General features: G+C 36.2%; 1 protein-coding gene across 3 annotated transcripts in view; it reads right to left on the bottom strand.

Annotated features, from left to right (window-relative positions):
- Positions 1-6: 6 nt before the first annotated feature.
- The window catches only part of LOC117110061 (galanin receptor type 1-like), a 34431-nt gene continuing 9761 nt past the window's right edge, over positions 7-24676 (bottom strand). For 2 of the 3 annotated variants that reach the window (XM_033252647.1, XM_033252646.1), the window contains one exon: positions 7-2371. In XM_033252647.1, coding sequence (XP_033108538.1) covers positions 1269-2354 — 1086 coding nt within the window. In that variant the 5' untranslated portion in view covers positions 2355-2371 and the 3' untranslated portion in view covers positions 7-1268. Of the gene's footprint in view, positions 2372-2757; positions 3123-24676 lie in introns of all 3 variants that reach the window. The other variant, XM_033252644.1, reaches the window with a different exon arrangement.

Raw genomic sequence — 24676 nt, 5'->3', positions numbered from 1 at the left:
GCTGCACCATCAACCTCATCCCATCCAAGGTCATTGAATGATTGAATAGATTATTGATTAATTGTTTGATTTACAGATGGCAAATGTACTGCAAATAACTCATGAGATGATTACATGTTTCTTATAAAGCAGTGTTATTGTCGTCGTCACAGTCATCGTCGTCGTCGTCATTGTCATCCTCATAATCTGCATTCCAAGGTAATACAGTAATTGACTATTCAAAATTATAGGTAGGTCTATGCATTTGCTTCATGGAATTAAAAACATGAGTTGACCAAAATAAAGGTTAGAGGATGCGAGAAGCATATTTTTGTTGGCCTATACACTTTTTCCGGAGTGTCACCAAAATGACCAGAACATATTTAATAGGCGGGGCTAGATATACGCGCATGTCCCACAGACACGACCTTTACGACCGCACACGCAGCCTTTTCTTGGGGCCATAGCAACAATATCAAATTAGGAGCAGGACTGATCGGAACTAAACCCTAAATTTTGTGGCGAGACTTGAAATTGGTAGTAGGATTCGGGCTATTAACAACACGCGTTTGGTTTACAAACGAAGTTGACGTTCTTTTAAGTCCGAGGTAACAATATTTGAGTATAATTAAATCAAAATACACAAAATTAGCATATGATTTTACATCGAAAACAGTTATTACTACCGTATAATTAGTACGGTAATAATTACAGCCTCCATCTTTCCCGGTTTATGCCCGGGGCCGAAGTTACGGGGCCGGGCATGCACTATCAATGCATTAGTATCAGATTCATCGTTTTTCGAATCAGAATGTGTATAACACAATGGTGATAAATTAGTCTATCTTCGTACAGAAGAGACACAACCTGTTTGACGGATAGCATGCATGCTGTCGGCCTACACTATAATCAAAGTCTAGTTAAACATTGTTGAACGACAACTAGTGGTGCATCTTTTTACACCTATAGACACAGATGTATTTTTTCGTTCACATAATGAGTCTTTACTTTATATACAAAGTTACGCTGCGTTCACATCGGATCCGAACCTATTCGCACCGCGTTTCCGAAGCGTTGAACGCCAGCGTCCATATTCTTACACACGGATTCGATGTTCTGATCGTATTTTCAGGTAAACTTGTCATCAGACGAGTCATACTATACACATGACAAATCGCTTAAACGTCCCTCTGGAAGACGAGACGATTGTTCCTTGACGTCTTCAGCTCTCTTCTTTTCATTCGGAATTACAGTTTAAATGCTAGATTTTACATGGTTAACTAAAAAGTTCAGACACGTGATGGACTTGCCCGCGGTGTATCACTGGATACAATGGTAGTTGACAGCCTGCTCGATTGCACACGTGACATCCTCAAAGTTCCTTCCACACTTATTTTCTTATCGTAATCATCACACCTTGAACAACGGCAGACGATTTTAAATAGATCTGCGCGTAAATTTCGATTGACTACAAGCATGATGATTGGGTGCGCGCAAGCGTTTATAATGATAAAGAACTGTCCGATGAATTTCAGATCTCGCTCAAGAGTGTGTTTGAATGGGTAGTTCTCATTAAAACTGAACTGATATAGGATGTTCGATATATGATGTAAAGAATAACAAACTCCAAACATAACAGAAATAATAATTACAGAAATACCTAGGCGGTTTCGCTTCTTCATACGTGATGCTACACGGGTCGAACTTATCGTTGCTGCGTTCTGTCCACTCTTGAACAAAAAGATCGCCATTCTCGTATAGCAAAATGCGATGATAGTTAACGGAATATTGTAGAGAAATACAGTACGTAAAATCTCGTAAACCTTGGCGAACGTTTCAAAATGATAGAGATAGTAGCAAAAATATGGTACACCATCTAATTCAACAATGTCGGCTTTTACAAGAATCGGAATACTGGCTGCAATCGAACCTAAAAAAATCCCAAGTATTACCAAATATCGCCTCCGTATTATGCATGTGTTGGCCCTGGTGTGATTCGTCACCATGATGTATCGATCCAGACTTAACGCTACGAGTATGTACACTGCGAAACTTTCATTCATAACTTGTAAAGCGTGGTTGAATTTACATTCAAAGAGAGATGGAACAGCGTACTCCATACGTCGAAGCTGGTAGATGACAAAGTTGAACAAGATATACATGACGTTACACATTCCTAGCCAAACGACGAAGAAGTATGCCTTGGTAACATTTGAGTTTCCCTTTGCTGATATCCGGACCGAAAGGAGGACTAAGACTAGATTGAGAGTTATACTGATAAAGGCAAGCACTAGTTTAATACAACATGCGGTTGAACACTCGTCTGGAGTCGGCGGCGGATAGGAATAGCCTTCGTATTCACTGTAGTTATCCATCGTTCAAAGTGTACACCCTGTAACAATAAATAATAATAATATATTAACTGTTTATGAAATTCTCTTTGCAGTGGTTCAAAGCATAACGATGATAATAATCATGATTATAATAAGGATGAGAAATATCAGAAGGCAAACGCCGACGGTAACTAAACAAATGATTAAAAGAACATTGATATAGATGAGTGGATTATGGCGAATTGATGTTAAAAGTAACGAGAATGATACTGATATAGAAAACGAACTGAGGATGAATTTTATTAGCAAAAAATGTATGTGGATAAAACGCGTAATGCTGAATAATCATGAAAATATAAAAGCAAGTAGTTTTGCAGTGATGAGGTAAAATTGACTACAAAGATATTTGACCGGGGGTTTATGTTTGCAATATAATTTTACTTACTAAGCGATACATTGATTTTTTCCCCGTAAAAATGCAATCGGAAGGCTGCTCGATTCGACTAATCTGCGTCGCCGAAAGATGTTGGCATAGTGTGTAGCAATTTTATGGAAATCAGGCCTTATGTGACTTATTGTTGAGAAATGCTACTGCTATTGTACTTTTCAAAACTCAACTACACCATTGAGTTTCTCACTCAAATAATATTTACTAATCGTTCTCTGCATACATTTGGCCAAAATGCGTCCTAGAATCCACGCGACGAGAACTTAACGTTTTCGCATGCGCAAATGATTGTTAGTGACGTCATTACGTTCTACCGTCGTCGTGCATCGAAAGCTCCCTACTTGCAAACAGATCGGCGGAATCTATATTTAAAAAAGATACATTTTTTCACAAATTTGTATAAGTATTTTTTATTATTTAAGAAGAAATTTTACAATAAAAAATGAGCACATATTTTGTGATAATTTAAAATAGGCTTAGCAGTAAGTTTTCATACCTTATTATCGCTTGAATGTCAACGGCAAGGTAGAATTTACGAGTTATGAGGTTATAATAATAAATCACAATTTGCCTTAATTGGAACAGGTTTTTCATAGTGGCCACTGACTGTTACTCTATGGTCATTTACGTTTTTTTTTTACGTTGATAACCAATTATCAGTTGGCGCAACATATTGAATATATATTTTTTAAGTTATCACGCATCTGTGATGGGGTCATGGATGAAAGGCCATCGATCCACACGGTGTGAAAGCAACAAACCAAACAGAATGTCATCAAAATTGTATTATTTTTATATTGATACTCAATTGAAAATATATCATTTTCCATTTTATGTTTAAGTGACCACATCCCCACCCCCACATCTAACGATCTAAATCCCTTTATACACATCGTATAGATCTAAAACAGTATTAGCTGTATATACTTCAAAAGTATCCATAAAGTAGACTTAGCAGTAGCATCTGCGGCAGCAGTACAGTCTAGTCACTGCAGCGGCAACAACTGCAGCAGTTGTAGTAGCAGCAGCGGCAGCAGCATCAGTATTAGTATTATTAATAATAATTAAAAAACGAGCACATTAAAAAACCCACGATTGGTGACCGAGACCCAAAAACGGCCCCGGTCTCAGAAAGCCACATGACCCCCGGCCCCAGCGTTACGCCACTGGGTGGTGGTGGTAGTAGTGGCTTAGTAGTGGTAGTGGTTCTGCAGTGATAGGCCTAGGTATAATTGGTAATAGTGGAGGTGGCAATAATAGATCGGTGCTTATAATAGCGTCATATAAGCATGCTGTATCTCAAGTTAACGAACTGGGTGTTGAATCCAGTTAGTTATCGTCGGTATATTTCAGTTCCCAAGCCACTCACGCATTTTCTTAATTAAAATAAAGCATTTTATTTATGAATCGCGTCAATGCATGAATTAAATTTTGAATCATTATTTATTTAGTACAATTCATATTATTTAATAGATGATTAATAATTTATCATCAATAACACAATGTTAAGGCTAAATTATTTGTTCATTTGCTTGACATTTGACATAGGCATGCGCAATTTGAATTAAAAGACGCATTAGTAATGGGCAATTTATATCAGCGGTCTGGGTAAGGAAATTCAGCAAGCACAAGAGCCCGGAGCCCAGAGGTAGGGGCCCGCTTCATCATAGGCCTACAAATGAAATAACATATATTTTTTACGTTTTATGCCTGTTTCATCACGCACAGGGAAAAATAATCGCTCAAACTGCTCCTCATAACTATCTGGACCGTCACCAACCATTTCACTGTGTACTAATGATAAAAAAAATCTACTATGTGCAATACATAGGCCTAATAATTAGTATAGAGCAGTTACTCTATGCATACCGCCACCTTGTGCCTGGATAACGAACAATACACAGGCATTATCTTCTTTTATGCTCGAGGGTAAAAAAAATCGAATTTCCGTGAACATGACGTTGTCTTTTGACCTTTTCTTCCCAAAAGATAATCATCGCTTTCTTAGTTTATTATATACCCTTCCACTAAATTTATGATGATCCATTTCATTTTTTTTTTCGTAATCTCGCCAACAGACAGACAGACAGACAGCCCGACAGGGGTGAACACAACCTCCTTAAATCATTTAAAAGTATGATTAAGAAAAACTCTCCATTGTACGATGTAAAAAGCACTTCTTTAGATGAATTTTTTTTTTAACTTAAATTACTGAGAATTTTCCTGGAAAACAATCACGGCTCGTGAAAGGTTTACAACCCTAGGCCCTCGGCATTCAATTAGGTATACGATCTTCGGTTGCCGATTCATAAAGGGTCCGGCGATGAGTCTTGTAGGCCTACTGGTGCCCGTCAACATTCAGCTAAGCCACTGATCAAGCATAAGATTCATCAATAATGGTCGATTAATAATAAATGACAATCGTTCATAATCAATAACACAGTCATGGTTTCATGTTTGTTTTGAGTAGAAATTATAGTATACGACAGAAGAAGCACTTTTGAAAATTAGGCTGGATAAAGAAAGCCTCTGTTTTATGTTCTTTAGAAGCATACGTCAAAGTATATTACATGCTAATTATGTTGCAGATAATGTAGGCCTATACTGAAATGTTATTTTCCTACTTCTGCAAATCACAGATAAATTTAGTAGTAGTATAATATTAGTAGCATATATAAGAATATAATTTGGGCATATTAGATATTTCAACTTAACAATACCGTACTACAAAGAACATAATGAGTGTGAGATACGGTACTGTAGCAAATGACGGAAGTTCTTTCAGAATGAAAAACCCCAATCTCAAACCAGAAACTCTATCTGAATTCCGTTTTGGCGCAAAGGTTGAGGTCGGTCTGTGCAACGCTTGTGTCACTGGGCATTGGGCAAGAAAATATATCCATGTTTGTCTCTCTATGTCTCTAGTCTCTACACCCAGGATTATAAGCTAATACCTAGCGCTGATTCTATCTGCTTATGTGATGGTGTTCCCCATGGAGGTGTTTGATCCAGTCACCGGGGGGGGGGGGGTGCGTAATAGCGTCTGTGTTCTCTGTCATCATAATTTACTGATAGTGAACAAAATCAATCAATCAATGTAAAGTGCTTAAAGGCCTTGGCAAAAGCATTATATAAATGGAGCATATTTGGCTATATCAATATTAAACTACGCACCAATTCATTGGCATTCTCAAAAAAACAAAAAAAACAGCACGAATAGGCTGAAATTCAAATAATGATAAAGCGTTCTTTACAACTTTTTTTAATGAATTAAACCAGCATTGGTAAACAATATCAGTTGGTGATGTGTTCCATATGGACGGCTAATATTATGATATAAAATATTAACGTGTTTGGAGCCTAACCTTGGGCAAGCCAAGAACACTGATGAATTTGACTCGTGGAGCGATTATGAAGTGATATACTGTATGTGACCTTAAAAACCAATGTTTAATGATTATATATTTTAATATCGAAAAACACTCAACCGTCGTATTGAACTTTCTTGCGATACGTCGATTTTCCACGATTTGACAGGAAACCGCGATTCAGTGACTTATGCCAGAGTGATTATGCTTGCGATGCCTTGTGTTACGTCTCTTACGAAAGTTGACTTGGAGTCAACTTTCGTAAGAGACGTAGCATGATGGACCAGAAAACGTAAGAAGCTGTCTCTTATACACATCTAGATGTGTATAAGAGAGAGTCCTCAAAGAGAGAAGTACGCGTAGTCGGGCGTCGCTCAAAAAATTGTTTTATAAAGTTTTCCAGCGGGCAAAAAAATATGACAATTTGGAGGTTTCAAATGCTTATTCAATCGATCTTAAAGTCTACTAATATATAGAAAATACATGTACATTTTGTCTCCTCGACGAATGTAATTTTCTCTCCCGACGGGTGGTGGGGGAAGCTCTCCCCGACGGGGGCCCTGCCCACACACCGGCCTCCTCGGGCTAAAACGTTACAATGTATGCTAGGGGTTCTGTGCTGAGCATTCGTAGTGACAGAATGACAATCTGTTAAGCTCTGTTTACAGTACCAAATTTTATGGAACAAAAACTGTAATATGCCCATATTTGGGTGTAATATGACATCATCGTGGCCATATATGTGCACATTATACAAATTTGTCACATCAAATTTGATAGTGTGAACTGAAATTTAAACAATAGTGATTTTTTTTTCGATGAGGTTGGTGGGTGTTGCCCCAAGCAAGAATACCACAGTTTGTGCAAATGACCTGTGTAAGAATAGTTTACCTGTTAGGTGAAAAGTATAAAAATCATGTAAGAATATGATAAATTTAAATTATTCTATACGTGCCGACTTACGATGATGAAACTAACCTATAAAATATTGACGATGTTTTAGTTTCAGATTCAGTATCGAAAATTTCCAAAACACATGTTGTGGACATGGGCCGTGGACATTGAAATCAGAACTCCTTCCAAAAAACCTCTGCTAAGAGGGGTACTAAATATCAGGTGGCCCGAAAGAAGGTCCAACGAAGAGGGTTACCATAACACATGCAACACCATTAAGTCTTACCATCAAACAGAGGCGCTTGAGATGGCTTGGTTATTTGCTGCGATTGCCAACCGAAGTTCTTGTCCAGAAAGACAAGAACTTCGGGCTTCGGCGAGGGCGAAAGCAGATTGATGAATTTCAAAAACATAATTGAATTGTCAAAACCGTCACTAAAATTGTCGTGTTCGATATTCGAAGTCAAATAAAAAATGCCAAAGGTTAGTTTAAATTGAAATCATAGAAAAGCACACAGATGAGAGGTGGCCATTAACCCAATGTGAGTGTTTGTCTGCAGTTACAGAAGATATTATTGCCTACTGTCGTGATAAATTTCGCAGAAATGTAATACGTGAGGTTGGTGCGATATAATGGAAATGATGCGTGAAAAAATCCACTAAACAAGTAAATGTGACCATCTAAATTACACATGTAGTGAACGTGCAGGACGTTTGTTTTAATCAAATTGCTTCTTCTTTCACATTTGTTTAATATTGGTAAATTTCTCAAATTACTTCCTTGTTTTGTGATGTATATATTCGTAGTGTGTCCAGCAGATAATAAGCCTATACTATTAGTGCTTTTTTTCTTTTTTATATTGGTACATTGTTTTTATCGTAAAATGAATTTAAAGCTGTCGACGTTATCATTATCCTTATCATCAAGATCACCTGCACCACCACCATCACCTTCACACCATCATCGTCATCGTCATCACCATCAAGCGCCATCATTTTTTTAATAATGTATAAACATCTTTACCCAGGATGACACAGTCATTTTCTGAAATGTTTTTCATTGTGGTCCTGGACCATCATCTTTATCATTATTACATAATCATAATCTCCATCATCATCATCATCATCATTATCATAATCGTCATATTGATTCATTATTATTATTATTACCGGTACTGTATTATCATTTTTATTTTATTATTAATATAATAATAATATTAATTATTATTATTATTATATTTCATAAATCATCAATAACATTTCATTGCCAAACGTAGCCTAAGTTTGCATTAATCTACCAATATCACATTGTAGGTAGGCCTAACAAGGTACCATTGCATTATGCAATATATAATGCATATAAACGTGTAGCTTCATCATTCCTACCAACATTCACATCAACCGAGGATTTGAAATATGTCATTAATCCTTCTGTTGCCGCCGGCCAAGATAAAGTTCTTAAGATAAAAATGTGCTCTGTAGTCATTCTCCTCTCAGCCTTTTGTATTATAGATTATGCATAAAAAATACAACAAATGAGGTAATGAATTTAATTAATAAATTTATGTATTATACATGTCAAAAAAACATTTTAATGATGGAGATCAAATTGGGTATTACATGATTAATAGAGCTCTATTGGAATATGAGAACTTTGAACTATATCACTTTAATAGAGATATTACAATGCGATGAGGAATGGTCATTATTTGTCCATCAATTGGCCCAGAATCGATAGTTAATGACGTAATAACTATCATGAAGTTAATGACAGAATCAAAGCTGGTAGGCCCAGCCTATAATGTCTTAATCAATTGAATCTGTCGGCTGAGTATTATATTGCCCTTTACAAGCATTTATTGTACAGTGTTTATGTAACATGGAATTTCAGTACCGTACATAAGCTCTGCTTCAAAATTTCCCCTACCACCAGAGGGACTTCATGGACTTTCGTGGCTTGCTTGGTGCTTACACCTAATAAATCCAATCCAATCTAATCCTCCTTCCACTTCCTTATAATACCAGAGTATTAGGCCTAAATTATGTAAAATATTGTTCTATCTATGCATTACACATACTTATGTTAATACAAAACAATACCATTATGGTATTATAATGAATTTTTTTGTAGAAAAAACAAGAAAGAAAGTAAAGAATATCGGTCTATCATGTTATTGATGATCTCAGCTATAATAAGGGTATTCCACTTGTTCACATAAAAATCCACTAGACTGAGTCAAAGAGAAGGCGTACAGTTACTAATTACAGTCAGTACTTAGTTTGAGCAGGGAACTGTTTCCTGATTTGAGCTACTGTAGTGTTTTATCTGTGCTATGTGACTGTTGAGCATATCTTCAGACAATGGAACATCTTCTTACAGTAGTTGTCTCATTCTGGAGATATTATAAGCCGTTGATCGTGAGGAATCCAATGACACCGCTCTAAAAGGTGCAGATGGCTCAAACGAGTAGGCCTATGGGCTCTTGTACTGTACAAATCGCATCGGGCTGCGTCGTACGACGCTGTCTGAGTTGGCGTTAAGAAAACAGCAGTACTCTTGACCATTAAAACGAGTGGTAGGCACCGAGTCTGCTGACTGTTGGTGGTAGTCTGAACGGATCGCCATTACAAACGATCCGTTGCCCGCGCCAACTCAGACAGCGTCGTATGACGCAGCCGGCCCGAAGCGACAACAAATCGCGTCGGGCCGGCTGCGTCAGTTAAGCCTGGTTTCCTGTCGACGTAAAGTTCAGAGTTTCTTACGATTCATACGATTCTTACGATTCTTACGACTATTACGAGAAGTTGGACAAAAACAGCCGCGTCTTGATCGTGCTGGACCGCAGACAAAATAAGCCGGTTACGATTCTTACGTTAAGTTAAATTTTTCAAGCTCGAACGGCAAAGCCTCTTCTAACGTCGTCACATGCATGTTACGTCAAGTTGAATTTTTCTTTGCGACTGCGATATGTTAACACTTCTCACTTCCTGTCTGGTTTCCTCATTAAAATTACCTGGCGAGATTCGAGGACAATTTTCACCGTTGGATTTAAACAATAGTCTAAATCTATAAGATTTTACATGCCTATCATTGTGTTTGAAAAAAGTGGAGGATATGCTTATTTTTAACCATTTTATTATAAATTCGTATGTCAATGAGAGTTCTAGTTCGTCGACAATTGTGTTGTATAGGCAAGATATACAGACAGCATACGTTTCCGCTTACGTTTCTTAAGAAAAGTTGACTTGGAGTCAACCTTTTCATAAGAATCGTTTGCAACGCAACGTATGCGAGTTCATCCAACAAAAAGTCACTAAATCGCGGTTTCCTGTCAAATAGTGGAAAATCGACGTATCACATGAAAATTCAATACGTCGGTTTCCTGTCCAAAACCTGTCTCTACGTCGGTTTCCTGTCCAAAACTGTTTTGCGACGATTTTAGTTTACGTTACGTCGATTTCAAAACGCACCAGTCGTAATCGGTTTCCTGTCAAATCGCATTTTCTTACGATGAAACGACGTAATCGTAAGTAAATCTGCCTTCTTAACGTCGACAGGAAACTTAAGGCCAACTCAGACAGCGTCGGCCGACGTAGCCTGACCCGATTAATCGTCGGGGACAGTCTTAAGCCGTCGTGAGAAATATTAAACATGGTAAATATTCTACTACGCGACTGCCCCCGACGCACACCATCGGGTCTGCGTTTAACCAAAGAGTATAAATAGTAGACAACAAATCGCGTCGGGCTGCGTCGTACGACGCTGTCTGAGTTGGCCTTTAAACGCAGACGCGATGGTGTGCGTCGGTGGCAGTCGCGTCGTAGAATATTAAACATGTTTAATATTTCTCACGACGGCTTAAGACTGTCCCCGACGATAAATCGGGTCGGGCTGTGTCGGCCGACGCTGTCTGAGTTGGTCTTTATACACGCGTAAAGTATGCTACTTTGTATAAAGTGTGTTATCCCCGTGAAGTATTTATTATATAAATTGACAGACGAGGCAATGGATAAACCTACTTATAATCATGGTTCGGTTTTTGTTGTTGGCACTGGCCATCGCGGCCGCTACGGCAGTAGTGGATGGAATATAATGTAAAATAAGACCTAACCTTGAAGTAATTGCGTACAAAAGTTTTTAAGTGAATTTCACTTCTACATGATGTATGTGCTCTCAGAAAAAAGTCCTGAGAAATCGGACACCGCGAAGGGTCATTTTTGGTCATTTGATGTCAAAAAGTTACGATATCACTTTTTTGGACATTAAATATTTTTCAAACATCATTTTTACATTGATATTGATGTCAAATTAAAGCTGATTAAATTTTGAAATTAATGAAATAAACTTTGTTGATCACAACTGCGTTTTAATGTGGATTTAAAACTAATTAATTACTTTTTAAGCACCTTTTTTCAGAAAAATTATATTTTTAAAATATTTAATGACATTCTATGGCCCACTGGAAAGCTTAAAATGTTTTAATGTTTTCCTAAAATTATCTATAAGGACTCTGAGACACTAGAGTGACACTTGTAAAATCATATGCCTCAATTAGGAGCATTTTTTAAAATTTGAGATTTAAAATGGACGTATTTAACAAATTTCACAAAAAACTCTACACAGGCCCCTTTGGGCCTCCATACCTAATGTTCTTGAAATAGAGCTTGCTGATTGGCTGATAGTTTTGTACAGCCTGACAGCCAGCATCACTACACTACCAGGACAATTTGTTTGATAGATAAATTAATTGAATATGCAGTTGTTACAAGATATACAATGAGGCCAATGACTAAGCTCTGATGTGTCCCCTAGGCAAAATCCAGGCAGCGAAGAGGGGAGGCCTCTAGACTAGGTTTCCAAGGCTAGGTAAGGAGACTAGTCTGTCACCTACAATTGAGGCCTAGCCTGAGGCCTTGGTCTAGTGTGCCTAAAATTCAAGAAGGGACTTACTAAAATACTCATCTAGGTCTATATAAAATGATATATATTATGATTTATAATTTATAAAACATGAAAATGAAACATTTGAAAAAGAAAATGAAACATTTAAAGCAGCTATTTCAACCAATACATTAATGTACGGGGACACACATGGGCCTTGTAACCATTTGTCACTAATGATTTTCAGATTAAAACTACAGTACTGTAAAACTATCTGGCTGTTTAAAATGCATTATTCCTTTATATAATGTTTTAAATTATACTAGGCCTATTGTAATTGATTTATGTCTAGGGACTGACCCCGGTGTTAAAAAATAAAACATTACAGTTTACTAAATTTATGCTCAAAATTAAGTATGGTTGTTTTTTCCACCAGTCTGTCATTATAAAATGGAAGCGAGTTCCAGCGGTTTGGCGACATGCCCATTTTGCCATGGATATTTTGATGACAAAAATAATGTTGCAACAATCAAATTACAAAAAGGAGCTGACACGATAAATACCATAAGTGAAAAAAGAAGGGATAGCATTCGTGTAACGACAGGACAACAAATACACAAAGATTGTAGAAAGAAATACACTCATCCATCAGAAGTAAGTTAAATATCTTTTACACAATTTAGTTAAATAACAACATACAGTGTAAGGTTTATATTATATTTTTATTGGATAGCGATTAAAACCAATTGAGTTTAAACTTTTCAACAGCTCTCAAAGAAAGAAGGCTCTTCAAAGAAGACTGGCTGAGAAGAGGAAAAGTAGGGTGGATAGTGCTTTTACTAGAAGTACTGACTGTGTATTCTGTGGAACTAACGTTGACGCCGCCAGATCTGAATTTAGCTATGTGAAAACTTCTTGAATTGTTGAATCAATTAAAGAAACCATTACAAATGTTCGGAGATTTGACTAATGGTCATTAATCGTCAATGCACGGATAGAGTTTTATGGAAGTGACCTTCATGCTGCTGATGCTATCTACCATCGCCAATGCTATCGCAATTTTCAATCTGGTTTGGCCATTCCTGTTCGATTCCAATCATCTACTGGAGTACCGGCAAAGCGAAAAAGATCTGGAAGGCCAATAGATGACGATCGAGCTCAAGCATTTTCTCAAGTATGCTCTTTCCTTGAAAGTAATGATGAAGAACAGTTAACTATATCAATCTTAAGAGGTAGGGCATATTTTTACGATCTAAATTAGGGTTTAACTATTATTATATTGTACACAATATAACAACGGATCTTATTTTAAATGTTGTTTATTATAGTATATATTTTGTTCACAGAAAAAATGAAAGAGTTCTTAGATAATGATAAGTCAGAACCATACACCAACAAACACATTAAGAATAAGCTAAGGAAGAGATTATGAAGATAACATTTGCATTTCTGAATGGTATAATGATTTGGTTACAATGAGGGAAAAGGCATCAACCATTCTAAGGTAATTGATTTTAATTGTTTATGTAATTTCTAAAACATGGGACTATAGATTGAGAGTAACTGAATATATAACATACAACGACCTTAATTTATACATTGTTGATGTTTTTTTTTTCTTTTGGTTAAAACCATTAGGTCATACTTTCAGTGAAAGGATGGTGATGATGATTTCCCAAAACGGGCAATTATTGAAACTGCTGCAGGGCTAATCAAGTCAGAAATCAAGACATGTACCTCATCTGTGACAGATACCTACCCTAGTACAACAGAACTTCTGGGTGATGCTCCATACAAGTTTTTGCCAGAAAGTCTACAGCTATTTCTAGATTTGATTATTGTTGGAGATAAGAATCACACCAAAGTTTCTAGCATAGGCCAAGCACTAATTCAAGCCACACGGCCAAGAATGGTTTTGGCGCCACTTCTGATTTCAGGTTGGACATGGTGTTCAGCTGTATCATCTTTTTCGATCAGAGTTTTTGCTTTCTACCCTGGCGACAATGGGGTTCTGTGTATCTTACAAGGAAGTAAAACGATTTGAAAAGAATGCAGTTTCTTCTGTATCTCAGAATTTCCTAGATGATATATTGGACAAGAACGCCGGGCTGATAATGTTTGCTGGTGACAATGTTGACCATAACCTTGTCACATTGGATGACCATGGAACATTCCATGGTATGGGAATTATTGCAGCAACCACACCTGGAGTGAAGTTCAACAGTGAAGTGAAACGGTGCTAAGTGACTGATCTCGATATTTTAAACAAATCAAGAATCACTATTGTCAATTACCGTCCATCAAGTCAAGCACATAAGGAAATACTATTTGAAGATGTTCCAAAGTTTCCAGGAATTATTGATAAAAACATAGATGTACTGTGTACATTTGATCAACCACTTTACTGGAAGGCCACTGAGATTGTCATTGAATCTCCAGAGAATAGCCATCTTAGAAACATAGTTCTAATGCTGGGTGGTTTCCATACATTTATGAATTTGCTTGGAGCATTCGGCAGGTTAATGGAAGGAAGTGGACTTGCAAATATAATGGAAGCCATTTATGGTGAAAACACAATTTCCCATTTGTTGTCTGGAAAGGCCGTACAAAGAGCATCTCGGTGCCACCTTCTTGTTGATCGTTGCTTGAATAAAGTGTTAGTGAGCCAAATAATAGAAGAAAGTATTGAAATAAAAAATGATATTTTGCTGGTTGAAGAAATGTATGAACAGTGCAGGTTAAACAACATCACTCAAGATGAAATCATAAAGTCCAATGTCATTTCTTTGATTCGACACAACATTGATGCTAAGAGAGCAGAAATTGGATCTGCGTCTAAAACAAGCCAGTTATGGCTAAAGTATCAGCACATGATAGAAGTAGCCAGATCCTTCATAAGAGGTCAGGTTCCTGGATTACACATCTCAAAGTGGTAGCTGATGCTTTACCAATTTTTGCTGCGGCTGGACATTTCAATTATTTGAGATCTGCATACTTTTACCTGCAACAGATGAGTAGACTCAAAGACGATCATCCTGATGTATACGACAGGTTTTGCAAAGGTTTCAGTGTAGTACGTCGAACAGATAAATCCTGGGCTGGTGTAAGCTGTGACCTCGCTATCGAGCAAACCCTGATGCGGTCAGTAAAAAGCACTGGTGGTCTAACCAGGGGCAGTAAAATGAGTGAAAATTCAAGAGTGTTGTGGGTTCTCACAAGACCATGTATGTCAGCATTCAATGAATCCATGCAATCGTTTACAAAGAAACAATTTGCAACCAGTGATCAACAAAAAGAAGCTGCACCTTCTAGTATACATAGAGATGTGAATGATGCCGAGAAAATGCTCATCAAACTCAACGGATGTTCTCCATTTTCAATAGAACCCTCCCTTCGTAATGTAGTTAATGGTATGGTTGCTGAGGATGTCAATGTTCTTGAATATGAAAAGATATCAGAAAGTATGATCTCTCGAATGAAAGAACAGTCAGTTTTCTTGCATAAGTTTAAAAGAAAGGAAAGAGCCAGGACTTTAGCAGATACAGGTGCCATTGTTGTTGCGCCTGACAGATCTATAGATCCTGGACTCTTATTTCAAAGATGTCTCGTTGTGTCCTAAACTGGGAGCCTGTCTTTGGAAGCAATGCTTACATTTTGAGCTGAGTCCCTTTCCCCCATCATTGTTAGAAGGAAAGAATTTGCTCCGGAAAGCAGATAAACCGCAATTACTTCATGCAATTGTTGATCAAGGACAAAAGAAAATGTCAGACATATTATTATGTAATAATGCCTTCCCAAAAACTGATATGCACGTTTTTGATGGAGGTTCATTGCTTCATCGACTGCCCTGGAAGAAGGGCGAGTCATACCAAGCAATTATTACGTCTTATTGCAATCTAGTTATAGAAAGTATGCATCCACAATAGTAGTGTTTGATGGCTATGGAACAGCAACGACAAAATATATTACCCACATGAGGCGTGGAAAAGTTGACCACTTTGATGTCAAATTTGATGAATCTACAGTATTTGACACAAAGAAAGAGAAATTTTTGAGTAATACTAACAACAAACAGAAATGTATCAACATGCTTGGAAAAGAGCTTCAGTCAGCAGGTGTAACAGTTGTCCGTTCACCGGGAGATGCTGATGTCCTCATTGCAACTACTACTATTAATACGGCCAAGGATAAATCAGTTACACTTATAGGAGAGGACACAGACCTTCTAATCCTCCTTTTGCATCACACCAGTCTAAGTTCCAATAGGATAATTTTTAGGTCTGACAGGGCATCAGCTAAAACAGCTATAGATATCATGAAACTTTGTCCTAGGGTTTTTTTTCCAAAAATTGCGGGAACCACGATGTCACTGCAACCGTTCCCACCGAAAATTGGAAAAATCAAAATGGCCACCAAAAAACACAATTTTTTTGCAGTTTCAATGCCTTAAGTGTCCACATTACCATGGTCTTGGGGTCAATACCTATGTTCTTTGGTTCAAGGAATCCAGTAAAACATTATTAAAACACAATAACGTACATCTTTATCGTGAAAATGCAAAATTTAATAAAATATTCAAAATGGCCACCAAAAAACAACCACAGTTTTGACAGTTTGAAAGCTCTAAGTGTCATATTACCACAATCTTGGTGTCAAAACCTATGTTGTTTAGTTCAAGGTATCCAATAGAACATGTACACACCATAGCATACACCTTTATTGCGAAAAAGCAAAATAGATATTCAAAATGGCCGCCAAAACACATTTCTAGTAATTACTGCGAGTGCCCTAACTACCATGACTTTACGTGTCTACAGCAACGCTTTAGATAAAGTAATCCAACTGATCGTTTTAGTCGATTACCAAGCCCATGCACCTGTCTCTTATACACATCTGATGTGTATAAGAGACAGACATAATACAGTGAGAGTAGAATATTTATAAGTAAAGCTTATGATAAGCTGACCAATGAGAAATATATAAACAAAACGCATGAACATAAAGCCATGCTTGGTCAATGATGGGCTGATACTCATAGAAACAAAAGCAAAATTTAAACAATGCAATGGCAAAATTAGAACAATAGCAATGCCCGATCCAATAACAGTAGCCGCCAGGGCGCATAATGTATGATGAACCAATCTAAAGACTACCAGCTTGTAAACCAAATTATAAGAAAGGCCTATGAATATACAATGTCATAAAAATCAATGATGTACCGTACCCGCTGAATTATAATCTAAATTAATTAAATAATACATTAATACCCGTAGGTACCATAGTCCCAAGTTTAAAAATTATTCTTTCTTCTAAAGATGAACCAAATGATAAAAAAGGCCTATGAATATATAATGTAATTCAAAGCCATGAATATAGATATACATGTACAATGATGTACCCGCTGAATTATAATCTAAATGAATTAAATAATGATACATAGCCAGCATCAAGCGGCCAATATCCCGAACTGCCTACATGTAGGATAAAAACAACGGCTTATAGTGACATCTTCAGCCTGACATCTTTCCACCCTTCCATTTCTCATTGGCCCCTTTCTCATTGATGCAAAACTTGAGGGGAAAAGGGATGAGAGCATGTTCTTGACGCCTGCAAAATAGAGTTTTTAAGTGGAGTACACTGTGCAGTACCCACCTTTTCCTCCCCAGGTTATATATATATATATTATATATATATAAGCCTATATATACATTGATGTATATATGTGTATATATATGTATATATATAATAATGTATGTATCTATATATATACAGTATGTATATATATATATATATATATATATATATATATATTCTCATATGTTCAGTTGGATTCCTCGGACTAAAGCATTGGTGTGGACATTAAAATGTCATAGTATTTAGGGCACTCGCAGTCATTTTTATACTAAATATGTGATTTTTGGCGGCCATTTTGAATATTTATTTTGCATTTTCACACTAAAGATGTGTACTATGGTGTTTATGTATACGTTCTATTGGATTCCTTGAACTAAAGTGTATAGGTATTAACACCAAGATTATGGTAATATGTACATTAAAAGCCTTCAAACTGTCAAGTTTGTGTTTTTTTTGGCGGCCATTATGAATATTTTATTTAATTTTGCATTTTCACAGTAAAAATGTATTGTATTGTATTTTAATAATGTTTTATTAAAGAACATGTATTGACACCAAGATCATGGTAATGTGGGCTCTTAGAGCCTTTAAACTGCCAAAATTGTGTTTTTTGGCGGCCGTGGAGTGGCATCGTGGTTCCCGCAATTTTTGGAATCGGCATACTCAAAAACCCCCTAGGACAACGTTTCATGCTTCTTTCCAGAAGCGCACGCCCAAGTCACATATCCGCCCCACTATTGGATCTAACCTCTGTTCAAAGCTTCTGTTTTGTCATGCATTTACAGGATGTGACACTACATCAAGAATATTTGGCATCGGAAAGAAGGCACCTTTTATAAAGCTTGTTGATGATGATAACGTTCTAAGCTCTTGTGCTAAAATCTTCACTTCCAGTAGTCAGACGAAGAAGAAGATTGAAGAATATGGTCGGAAAGCGATGGTGGCTCTATTTGGAGGAAATAGCAGTGACACATTATTAACCTCTAGGAAGAGAATTTTTAACAAGAAGGGTGCTGGTTCGAAATCATTTTTTGGGCCAGACAGACTGCTACCTACTGATCGTGCAACCGATTTTCATAGTCAAAGGGTATATTTGCAGATTATGACGGGGTCTATGAATGATACAGATATGGTGTTATCAGAGTGGGGATGGAAAGAAGAAGACAACCACCTAATTCCACAAATGACAACTGAGGATGCCGCACCACCTCATCTGCTCAAGATGTTACATTGTAATTGTAAGACTGGATGTGGTACACCTTGATGTGGGTGCAGGCAATATGGTCTTCAATGTACAAGTACATGTGGATCATGCCAGCTGGAAGGGTGTGAAAATGGCTTAATTAACATCCAAGACGACGATGATGGTGGTGAAAGAGATGACGAGTAGTGTATCCAACTAACATGGTGTTACAAGATAATAAATAAAAGTCTCAACTTAAAATAGTATGTATTATACTTATCTTTTTTATATATATTAATGTAAACTATGTATAGTAGAGCGAGAGCGATACAATTCCCGTTTTAATGGCTGAATAAATATTTCTGACTTTTAATAAAGGGGTAGTATACTATCATGATTGTAATGGTCAAACATCATCACATGATGGTAAAGTATCATTTTAAGGTCAGTTACTATCATTATTGTCGGTTACTACAAATTTATAGTCAAACACTATCGTTAGACATTATTTATATTATTTTATTCATTATTTGATTTCCTTAGTTACGCATAGTAACGGTTGCTATGGTAATACAGTATTTATAAACTAGCATTGTCAATATGAATGAATATGAACAAATACTGCATATGCCAATTTTGAATAAGATTGGTAGACATGAAGTCATTTTATTTTATTTTATTAATTATTTAATTTAAATAATTTATTTGTTATTGTTACCATGACAACTATATTCCTGTCCCAATGGCAATATTTAGAATTGATATAAGGGGTGTGTAAGTACATAATGCATCAAATGTAACATTTCAAACATAATATAAATATTTTTTATTAATTATTTCAATTTTCCTTAGTTACGCATAGCAACGGTTGCTATGGTAACACGATACTTGAAAACTAAGAACATCAATGGAATTCATTTTAGTCATATGATAATTCCACAAAATTTGCTTAAGATTGATGGATATTAAGATATTTTAATTAATTTATCTTAATTTCCGCATAAGATGACCCCAAATGACCCCTTCTGATGGTCAAATTTCACGGGACTTTTTTTCTGTGAGTAATCACATAAAGTACAATCCAAAAATGTAGAGAAACCTTTGTACGCAATTACTTCTAGGTTCCACCCTATTTTCCATCCACTACAGACCAAGTTAGATATGATGGGTAAGTTTAAGTTGAAGGCGTAGTGAGTGCCAGGCTGAAGCCATTTGTCCATTGAGCAATACTCTTATGCCTAGGTTCCTTGTCCAATCATTCCAGTATATTAATCACTGAATATGACCAGAAAGTCTTCTACATATTTCCATCATGTATTTAATTTTTACAAATTTGAAACTAGTATAACTAGTGAATGCCATCAATCATTATTTCTAATAACCGTTCGTGCTTACTATGTTCATGAGTTTATTGTTATTATCTTGAGATAAGCTCTTGATACTCTAAATCACTCGACAAAATGTAATTACACTAAGCATCATTGATTTGTTAAATATCTTAAGTACCTTACCATCGATTAAGGATGTACACTAGTAGTAATATACCCTTTGCTGTCCTTTCTTAAACCATCGCGTTTTTTTTCTGGTTTTTTTTGGTGACCAATTGTGTTTTAGTCGATTACCAAGCCCATGCACTTGCACTTAATACAACCTCTATTTCCTACATTGATTTGTAGTAATGTTCAGTTCCTATTCTTCCTGGAATCAAAATCGTCTCGCTTGTTTTCTGACATTTTCATGTCTAAATAAGTATCCCAACACTATGCTATACTTCCAACTCGATATCTGAAAAGGTTCACTGTAAAAAAAGCGTGGAGGATTTAAACGCAAATATACAGTTCTCCCTCCAATCCGAGACCACCTTTGGGACCTGAAAATTTGGGGTGGTCTCGGAGTTGGTCTCCGGTTAGAGGGCGAGCTTTGTGTTAAAAGGTTGGAGATAGTTATTTGGGTCTTTGGAAAAGTGTTCTTGAATTAGAGGGGTCTCGAATCGGAAAGTGCACTGTATTATTAGAATGGCCTCCTCGTGTAGCCTAACCAACTTCTTGACTTATGGGACGGTGTCTCTTCTCTATAGGCTAACGCCGGCTCGTGGGTTGTACGCAAATTATTAAATAAATTTAAATAAATTATATGTGTACTAAATTAAATTACCATTCCTTGCCTTAGTGTAACACATTTAATACATAGAAAGTTCTAGAATAATATTTATTTGTCCAAACAATCAGTGTAAACCACTGTGGTAATTATAGGAACACAAGAACCCAAGGGAAATGTTTAGAAAGTAGAGACAATAAGCATATTGCTGATTATGGTGCAATGTGACTAAAACAGAAAGCTATGTAAATATAGAATGCTCTGGAATGCTAAGGATTAATAAGATGATAGGGTTTTCATTCTGGAGCCTTTTTGAAACCAAATTTCATTGTGGTGTTTTGATACCGGATTCTTGCTGGATTTTACACGGAATAAAAGTTTATTTGAGAGTTGTGTTTCAAATTTGTGACCTGTGTTTATATTTTATATGTCAAAGAGGGATTCCTTGTCATTTCTTTACCGCTCGGAAATATGTCGAGTAGGAATTCATGACAGTATGTTTATACCAAAAACATCAGGTTTAATGTCCTTTCTTATCCAATTGACCATGCTATAGTTGACACTGAGCTGTGAGTTACTGGGCTGAACATAATGATACGTTTCTCTGGTGTTTTCAAATGCAAAGTAGCTTATGTCTATGGTATACTGCGTATGGCTGTGTTTGTATTAATTATGAGAAAGTAAGTGATTATATTGGGAAACATCCCATCGGTAAATCCTCGGGGTCTGATCGTCAGAGGAATATATTAGGTATGCACATAAGCGGCTATCTATCATTCTCAATTATGCTTTAATGCTATGACATCATACAATCACGTGATGAAAGACTAACTCAAGTTGTCCTCATATTTATTATAAAATACAAAGTTGAGGATATAACAAGTATGTAAGACAACTATCGGCCCGCATGTGTGATATTTGTACAATGTTTTAAGTTGAGTCCGTACTGATCAATATGTGTGGTGATAAACTTTGGTCAAATGAAAGGCAGTTTACACGTTTACTCTACTAAAACTAGATACAGATATTGAACGGCAGTTTATTTCTAAAGATAAACTGTATATTAGCGCTAACACCCTCTGACGTACCAGTAAAACATTCTGCATATGTTCTATATAAAATGCTTTATATTTTTTTTAATGAAGTTTATTGCATTATTTTATGATGCGCCTCTCTTTCAGCAAATTTTAATTTGAAATCAATGGAAACACGGAAGGTGTGTTATAGCAATACGTTATGCCTGCTTTTAAACATTCCAGATCATGCAGTACCAGTAGAGTGTTTTTGTTGTTGTAAAAAAAAAACAAAAAAAACAAAAAAATAACATGAAATACAACCTGACTCATTGTTCAACTTTGTGAATAGATTTGTAAAGAGTGACGATGTAATAATTAACTATATGTATGAGAGTCATTGTTTATGTTGTGGTACAGCGGTGAGGTTTCGGGCTTTAAAGGTCGTGGGTTCCAGACCAACACTAGACTGCTTGTGGCTTGAGCATCTATACGTTGTCTCTCTTAATCCAAGATTATAATCTGTTAAAAATGTAATACAGTAGTCTTCTTTCTCTAGAAATTAAGAATACTTCCCGCGTAACAGAGCGGTTTGCACGTTGTGTGCTTGGCAGTCTCATTCAGTGGTCAGTGGAAAGAGACGCCTTGAGCAGTTCTCTCTGAAATTGATATGTGTGCTTATATAACTCAAATATATATGTAAATTATAATGTCAGTGATGATTCGTTTTAAGAATAAGGATAGGCCTAATAACAATCTCTCTAGAACTTGTTCAGCAAGCGAGTTACACAGAAGCGGATGCTTAAATTTGCTGAAAGCAAACTAAATAGGCATAGGCCTAAAGATATTCATATTACTTCTGTAATTATTAATATAATTTTTTTTTAAATAACAGCATTAGTATCATACATCTACACTGTAAAAACAGCGCGGAGGATTTAAACGCAAAGCTCCACGCAATGTTTTCCCGTCTTTGGTGACACGTTTAAAAGCTAAGCGTGTTTAGGCCCCGCCTAATGTGTTTAGGTTTCTGACGTGTTTAACATTAAACGTACTTAGGTATTTGACATCATGATGTCAAATACCTAAGTACATTTAATTCTAAACACGTCAAGATCCTAAGCACATTAAGAAATATCTAGGTTTTAAATATTTTAAACGTGTCACCAAAGAGGGGACGGGACAACATTGCGTAGAGGTTTGCGTTTAAATCTTCCATGCTGTTTTTACAGTGTATTTAACTCTATGAAAACGTTTGACAGTTTCTGTATCATTTCCTAATTCCCTAAACAGAGCATTAAATAGGGCATTAAAAATAAATCCAGTTAGGCTTTCTCTATGGCCTAACTGGATTTCCATAGTCTAGTTAACTAAACTCTATTCGATGTGTACCATCCAATCATATTCAGATAGGTGTCAAACTCGACTAATGCATAGTGCAGAGAAAGTGTAAAGATTAACTCTAAATTTGTAGATAGTATAATTGATAATAATCTAAATTAAACTTGTAATTAAGGTCACACACTAATCATGTATCCATTTTGTTTGTCTCATGACCAACAGCAATCCTAATCTGAACTGGAGAGAGTTTGGTACGGACGCATTCACTAGATCAGTTGCACTAGACAACCGTATTCTATTGGAGTAATAGTAATTAAAATAACTGGATATAATTCAATATAAACTAGGCTGTATAGTCGGTCTTCCATTAGAAGAATTAAAGACCAAAGCCACTAAATAAAACTCATGTGCAAAAAGTGGTCTTGATTTTCCAAGGAGACGTCTAATCCTCTACGTACTCTGAAGGATATTTTATCTTTAGAACATTTCATATTATGGAAGGTCCGTATATTGATGTACTGTTGTTTTTTATGTATTATATCTGAAATATTTCCAAATACATTAAAACCAAATCATGCTTATTTCAAACAGAAACGCGCATTTGAGCACGCATTGCTCTTTTAGGCCTACTTATAATGGACAAAGGATATAAAATCAGTTTATGTCTGGAAACACAATACTCGACCAAAATTTGGAACACATAGAGGAAAACGTAATAGAAAAAAACTAGTGAATATGATACCGTAAGCCAGCTAACAAAAAGTTATGATCACAGACATAAAATTGAACGGTAACATCATATACAAAAAAAGTATTTTCTTTTCTCGTATTTGAATGCTTCCGCCGACAAAACGTTGGCACCTGCTGGGTATCCTGTGATTATCGGATATAAAAATGTAAAGAGCATCGTCACATTAGTAGGGCCTACGTTAATGTTAGTTTTTTTTTGACAATTTCGAAAAAAAACCCAACTAAAATCGTACTTAAAGAGGATATGTTTTGACGAAGAATGTCTAATAGTTTTACTGTCATCTTAGTCGATTTATATTTATACAAATTATACTGTATATTCTGAAGTAGTTATATAGTAGGAAAGTCAGTGACGTCATACCCGGACCGGACAGGCAATATAGAAAATAATCATTAGTGGTCGTGTACTATTATTTAATCAATTTAATGTTTTGATGATATTTTAGCTAATGGCTCATATTATGCAAAAGCTAGAGTTTACGAATATCCGGGAATAAGTACTGAAAGAATATATAAATTAATAAAGAGGACTAATTAAGTTGTGTGGTCAGTGATTACATGTACGGTAATATACCAACTTTGCCTTAAGCCGAAGCCTTAATTTGCAAATCCCTATTAGACCTATTAAACAGTTGTCTCAATGACATACTGCGAATCGTTACACACACACACACACACACATACTATATACACACACATATAATATATACTCATTTTACTTTAAACAACAAACAACTTAAATATACTGCCGAAC

The sequence above is a fragment of the Anneissia japonica genome, unplaced genomic scaffold (assembly GCF_011630105.1).
Source record: "Anneissia japonica isolate Jap-2015-1 unplaced genomic scaffold, ASM1163010v1 scaffold287799_len804019_cov200, whole genome shotgun sequence".
In the NCBI taxonomy this organism is placed as follows: Eukaryota; Metazoa; Echinodermata; class Crinoidea; order Comatulida; family Comatulidae; genus Anneissia; species Anneissia japonica.
This window is presented reverse-complemented; position numbering and strand designations above follow the sequence as displayed.